The sequence below is a fragment of the Belonocnema kinseyi genome, chromosome 7, assembly GCF_010883055.1.
Source record: "Belonocnema kinseyi isolate 2016_QV_RU_SX_M_011 chromosome 7, B_treatae_v1, whole genome shotgun sequence".
NCBI lineage: Eukaryota > Metazoa > Arthropoda > Insecta > Hymenoptera > Cynipidae > Belonocnema > Belonocnema kinseyi.
Window position 1 is genome coordinate 145698033 of NC_046663.1, and position 7305 is coordinate 145705337.

The 7305-nt window shown below is 39.3% G+C and overlaps 1 protein-coding gene across 1 annotated transcript in view; it reads left to right on the forward strand.

The window, feature by feature from the left end:
• The window catches only part of LOC117176142 (non-canonical poly(A) RNA polymerase protein Trf4-1-like), a 147610-nt gene that overhangs the window by 124434 nt on the left and 15871 nt on the right, over nucleotides 1-7305 (forward strand). Inside the window, exon 7 of the mRNA XM_033366222.1 lies at nucleotides 6159-6291. Coding sequence (XP_033222113.1) covers nucleotides 6159-6291 — 133 coding nt within the window. The remainder of the gene's footprint in view (nucleotides 1-6158; nucleotides 6292-7305) is intronic.

Below are 7305 nucleotides of genomic sequence, written 5' to 3' on the forward strand. Positions count from 1 at the left end.
TTCAATTGCCCGAACAATCCTATCATTTAGGATAGCTGTGAATATCTTATGAAGCGTGTTCAGACAAGTTATTGGCCTGTAGTTCTTCGGGTCAGCTAAGTTTCCTATTTTCGGCAGGACTACTGTGCGCCCTTCCACCAACCACTCTGGAATCGGCTCTTCCGACTTCAAATATGAGGTGAAAATACGGACCAAATGCTGATGGGTTGAAAAAAACTTCTTCCACCAGAAGGTTTTGATACAATCTGGTCCCGGTGCGGAATAGTTCTTCATCTCTCTGAATACTTTTTTCACTTCCTCGGTAGTGATGGGTGGGCATTCTTTATCAGGTGTTATGAGGGCAACATATAACTCCTTGAAGCTATTTATATTTTCTGAGTCTTTTTTCCCAGTCTATGCTGAACTTCGTAGACTTCACTCCAAAATACTTCGACCTCCTCTGGTTTGGGTGGGTGTTCGACAGTAACTGGAGGGTCTTGGAAGAGTCAAGATGGGTCAGAGAGAAACTTTTGATTTTCTTTGACCCACCTCTCCCTCCGCTCTAGACTTCTCTTAGCGTCAGATAGTATCCGTATTCTCTCAACAATATGCTGCCTGATGGTCAGCAGCTTTGACTTGTTAAGCGTGTGATAACGGGTCCGGAGTTCGCGCGCGAACTTTCGAACCTTGGCGGTAAAATTCCTGCCAGATGTGATGTAGTCAATCACACATTGAATGCGGGACGCGTACTATCTTGCCCAGCCTATCTTTACGGCAAGTTGATGCATTCATCTTATGGACTTATGATCAGCCGTTGGTTTTGTTTTACGGTTCGCATCGGCCAAAGCTCTCGCTGCATTATACACACAATAATTGATAGCCCAGAGGTCGGATTCACCGGAAAAATGTCCACGAAGCTCGTCATCCATTTCAGCCAGATCTTTAGGCTTGAGAGAAACCTTGGTGTTGATGTTTCTCCGGGTCGTAAAGCATCGCTCTTCATCTATTGGATGCCTGCCCGCGATTGATCTTAGTGTCGCCTCTCTTTCTTTGTTGCCGGCCACGCTCGCATCGTAGCAGTCTAGCAAGTCGTGATTCAGTTGCTCCGTCCACCCAGAGGTCACGAGATCCCGCCGATCCATCGCATTGAATCCATTTTCATTGGCTCCCCCAGCTCTAGGTTGGTCGGCATTGTTGGCCGAACCATTGTCCGGAGCCCTGCGTGATCTTTTGTTTTGAACCGCACTCACTACAACTATGTTTGGTGTTGTCATTTTTGTTCCCACGAGAAGCTAGGGAAAGGGGTTCGTCCATCCTTGTAGAGCCCCGCATGCAAGGATAAGGCTGCGTACTCTGAGAAGTCGCCCGGTATCCCAGAGTCACCGTTCTAAATACCTCACCCAGGTGCCATTCAGCTTTCGGCACGGTTTTCGCACCTCCGATTGGGGGTTAATTCCTTCGGGACCACCCCTGGACAATTGTCCGCGAGTGCCTATTTATTTTTGTAACCATTTTCAGCAGAAACCCTTGGTACAGGGACCCTCTATCCGCAACCCGAAGACGCGTTCGGTGGCTTTGTCATAGGCCCTTCAGTTTGATTCTAGAGGAATTAAAACCGAACCGAAATATATATATATATATATATATTCTTGTCCATAAAACAGTCGATTTATAATACGGTGCAGGAGAGGTATGTAAAGTGGATACTGGGGTTGGCAAGGAATACGCCGAACTATATTGTCAGGATGGAGACAGGAAGAACGAGTTTAGAGATTATAACGAGAAGTCGAGCGTGCAAATATGAGAAGTGTTTGGAAGAGGGGAGAATTAAGCTGGTTAGGGAGTGTTGATGGGAGAAGGAGAACAGACGTAGAGGTGCGAAAATTAAAGTAGAAAGGGAAAAGTAGTTTATAACCAATGGATTGCAGGTGGATGAAGTGAGAAGGATGCATGAGGAAAGAAAGAAAGTATATGAGATGATTAAAAAGAATGGCATGGAGGGAGAGAAGGCAGAAGAAGAGGATAGAATAAGAGATTCAAGGTTTAACGGGAACTATGTGTTGTGGATGATGTCAAGGGAGAGAGCGCAATATTCATGCGAGAAAGGAGAGCAAGGAAGTCAGAAGTGTGAAAAGGTAAAAAGGAGTGGGATAAGCGTGGAGGTATTGTTGCATAAAAGGGGGACAAAAGGGCAATAGCATTGGTGAATGGGGTGTTGGATAAGATGGAGAAGAAGAGAAGGAACGAGGAAGAGGAATGGAGAATGAATGATTGTAAATAAGAGAAAAAGTAGGTGTAAAAAAACTACTGTAAATATTGTAAATAGTAGATAAGTGTTAGTTGCGGAGGCAGAGGCTGCAAGAAAAAAGCGACATGTGTGTGAGGCGAGGCGAAGCGAGAAAGGTTAGGCCATAATAACGAGCGGCTTAGAGATAAGGTGTGGATGAATTTTATTTTTTAGGAGGTAGTTGCACAAAATTCTGTAAAAGATGGAAGTGTATGCCAGTCAATTTTTTAAGGCCAGTAAGCCGAAAAATGAACGTTTATCTATCTGTCTACCTACCAGTACATCTTCAGAGGGCGTACTGTCGAAATTTTGAAAATTTTAAATTTGATGGGTTTAAAATTTATTACTGGTTGACTTGATAAATATGTAAATGATAAAAAAAGTCAAAATTCGCTCTCAAAAACCTTAAACTCTTAACAGAACATTGGAGTGATTTACTTGTTTTTATAATGGTTAAAAAGTTTGATATTGGTACTCTCAAGGAATGGGAGATGCATATTGGTTCTAGCACTGATTATCCCAATTATCAGCAACTTGACTTATTTTTGGAGACATGCATACGTATTTTGGAGGCAGTTGCACCTTCAAATCCTATTGCGAGTTCTCAAGAAAAGAGTAGGACTTCAAAACAATCGGGAGTTAGGAACCACAATGCAACTTCTAGCTCAAAGTGTCTCCTTTGTAAGGATAATCACTCTTAATTCAAATGCAACCAATTCAAAACTCTGTCTGTGGACAGGCGTAGGGTAGTTACTACAAATAATCATTGTTTCAGGTTCTCTCGCGTCACAATCAAATGATCCCGGCAATTCCACCCTGGGGGTGAATGTGAATCATGTTTCGTTTAAAGAAGGAAGCTATAAAGTTTCGTTTCATTTTCTGAATAATCATCCAAAATTATCGCGTATATGTGGTTAGAGGAGTTAATATTGGTTCTACAAGAAAGTTAGTAGAATTTAATTTAATTCCTACACAAAATAACTGTCCTAAAGTCCACATCCAAGCTTTAGTATTATTACACCTTACATCATTGACTCCTCCTGTAAGATCTAACGTGGGAAATAAAGATCAATTTAAAGAGTTAGGGTTAGCAGATTCAAATCCCTTTAGCTTCCATCAAATTGATTTGATTTTAGGACCCGATAAATATGGCTCATGTTTACTTTCTGGTCTCCAACAGGGTATATTGGGTTCTCTTACTGCGCAAAGTACCATTTTTGGTTGGATATTACCTGGGCTGGTTTCACTAACAAATAAAATAGAAATTAACATTCCAGTTACGGCACTTCAGGCTATTTCAGCAGAAGTCTTGCATGAAGACATAAGCAAGTTGTGGGAGTTGGAGGAAGTTCCCTTTAAAATTACTTTCACAGATGACAACATGTTTTGTGATAAGCATTTCGCCACGAATTACCAACGAACAAAAAACGGACGTTACATGATACGCTTACCTTTCAAAAACGGTCCTCCCGTAAAAATAGGTGCATCCTTGGAGAAAGCTTAGATCGTTTTGAATAAAGTACTTCGTCGTTTATCAGAGAAATCGGAATTATTGTTACAATACTCTAGTTTCTTATCAGAATATGAAAGCCCTGGACACATGGACTTTCGTCAAAAAAAGGAATTGGATAGTTTTCCACAAACTGTATTTGTCTCATCATCCTATCTTAAGAGAAAGTAGTTCCACTACTAAGTTGAGGGTTGTTTCCAACGCTTCCAGTTTAACTTCCAATCATTCTTCCTTGAATTCTCATCTTCATATCGGTCCCAAGATTTTCAATGATTTGGTTTCAATCATCATGAATTGGAGATCACATCGCTTTTTTTATATGGTTGACGTTGCAAAAATATTTAGACAAATTCTAGTTGACCCTCGGGATTGCGAATATCAAAGAATTGTCTGGATTTCTCCTGATAAAAGGCTCGTGGCTTATAGACTTTTAACAGTTACTTACGGTACTACCTGTGCTCCTTATTTGGCTAACAAAGTGGTTAAGCAGTTAGCTCATGGCGAAGGAAATAGATTTTCTTTAGCCCAAACTATATTAGAAAATAATATTTACGTCGATGATGTTTTGTTTGGTGCAGATAGTCAGATTGAGGCTGAACAGGCGCGAGCTCAAGTAACACTGTCATTAGAAGCTGGCGGTTTCCATTTGCCAAAATGGGCCGCAAATGAACCCGAACTATTGGAAGATTGTCCCTCGGGAGAACACGAACGTGCTATCGAATTTTCGTTGGCGGAGGATGCTCAACTGAAGGTTCTAGGTTTATTTTGGGATCCTAAGTCCGATTCATTCCTTTTTAAAATGACTTCTTCTTTAGTCGAAAATCCAATAAAACGGATTGTTTTTTTTATCAATAGCTAAGTTGTATGAACCTATGGGTTAAATAACTCCAGTCATAATAGTGGCAAAAATTTTAATGTAAGAACTTTGGCTGCGTAAACTCGACTGGGACGACAGACTACCTGAATTCGAGATTCATGGCTTTTTTGACGCTTCGTCCAAAGCTTATTCAGCTTCCGTTTACATTAGAATTCTTAGTGAAGATTTAAAACAGGCTCATTTTTGCCTACTGCTGGCTTAATCGAAAGTAGCTCCTGTTAAATATGTATCAATTCCTCGTTTGAAGTTGTGTGGAGCTGCGTTGCTAACTAATACACTAAAGTTTGTCATGGAAACTATGTCATTGGATAAAATACCTGTTTACTGTCACACTGATTCCGTAACAGTTTTGGCTTGGCTAGGAAAACATCCTTCCAATTGGCCTGTATTTGTTGCCAATAGACTTTTCCTAATTCATGAGCTGGTACCTCGCGCGAAATGGCGATACATTTTTACTAAAGATAATCTAGCCGACTGTGTTAGACGGGGACTCACGTCCGAAAAATTGATAATGCATATTTTATGGTAGCAAGGTCCACCTTGGTTAACTTTGCATTCAACAATTATTAAATAAAAACATTATGTTTTTTTTAACATGCAAAGTTAACCAAGGTGGACCTTGCTACCATAAAATATGCATCATCAATTTTTCGTTATATATTTCGCAATACATTAATAATATATATAGGGAGAGAGAGAGAGAGAAATGTTTAATACCAAAATTCAACTAGAGGAAATTCTGAAAAAGTTAAAAGCAAACAAATCTTGTATCTTCAATATCTGCCGAGTTATGGTCCGCCAAAGAAGACGATTTTTTTGTAAAGATACGAAAAAACCATATTATGAAGTTTGTATGTGTACTTTGGAACTTGTTAATTTTAGAAAAGAATGTTCAAACTTCAATTAAAGTAGAGGTAATCTCGAGTAATTCTAAAGAAATTTAATAAACTAGCCCCAATAGGTTCTTAGGAGATTGAAGTTATTTGCACAATTTTTTTATTTAATTAAAAATTTTGAGCCTATATAAAATTTAATTTTGATAATGGTCGGTCTAGTGAAACGTTTCGCTTCCCTGATCAAGGCCTTCGCCGCATGGGTGTGGTTTTCAAGGATTTAAGTCAGTTGGACAAATTAAAACGAAAAATGTTATCCCATATGAATTTGATTTTGCATACTGGCTGGAGCAGCGAAATTGTTTACTGTCTGAACCTGTGTTTTTTTTATCATGTATTTGCGGTTCGCACAAATACCAATGTTAGTTATTCCAATTTGCATACATTCGGTACTAAATATTAGTCTCAAAAAAGATTGCAGTTTCGTGGGTGGTCGGGCCAGTGAAATTATACTTTCACCGCCAATGGATTCGTTGATGCTCTCATACAGCATACCAGAGAAATTCAAAACGTTCATTTATATTTTTTTTGTCCTTGTAATTCAGAAATGCGATTTTTTGCTAATAAAGACTATCGCAAATGTTAATAAATTGATCATTTTAATATTTACAGGATTCTGAAAGTAGTCGTGAAAATTCGTCAAATGTTGGGGAGAAGACCAGTATAAAAAGTAGAACCAGTACTGATACCTACAATTCTTACGCACATACTCAATGGAGAAAATTACATAAACCTACAACTCATCGTAAGTAATGTTTTTTACAGTTGATCTTTTATGACTTTCTTCGTTTCTCTTTAAAATATTAGTTTTATCAAAATAGAAAAAATGACGAAGTGTTATTTAATGTGCCTGGTCATGCGATTTATTAAATATCACGTGTATATCAATGATTTTTGAAATGAATCATTCTTTTGGCGCTTAATTTAGACGTCTCCGTGGAATGCTTCCTTTCGTTGGTCAAGATCTTTGTGGTTTTGGTGATTTTAAAACATCAATCAAGTTTTGTTATTTAGCCTGTGTCTAGATGGAAAAATAGAATTTGAAATGCTAAAGCAAGGGTCAAACACAATGAAAAAGGCCCATCTATAGGCAAAATTATGGTTTATTGCCAATTACAATAATCGCTGGCGTGGAATTGGTTACCAGAATGATCCTTGCATGAGTTTTGAAGTCCGGCAAACGTGGTGGTGGTCCTGATAAAGGTCGTTGAGACGATTGGAGGCCTTACTCCAGGAGACGGTTCCAAGGTAAAAACGAGAGATGAAGTAGCGAATCAAAAGGGTGCCTACGAGTAAACGAGGAAGATTGATGGTTTCGGTTGTACATAGTTTCTAAATATAGTTTTTCTTCTACCCCCTATTGAAAACACGTTATTCAATGCACGTAAAGCAAGTGTTATGTAGCTGGTTGCAGCCCAGTGGCGGTCGCGCATGCGCACTCCTTCGCCGGGTCGACATGAAACTTTACGCCCGGAACACATATGCTGCACTGGGCGAACATCACGGTGACATCCCATGATTTTAAAATTGCATTGCATTATGCATCAAATCACTAGTCATTTCAATCAACGATATTCTCCTAGTTATCCACAGACACACTGTCATTTTCTGAAATCTCTAGTTATTTAACGCATTACGAAAAACGCAACGCTATTCTGCTATAATGGGCCGCCACTCTGAGTTTCAAGAGTAGTCTCGAATGGTTTGGAGCGTGAAGCATCAAAGTGAAAATCAAAGAGAATCAGTGAGAATATGGAGA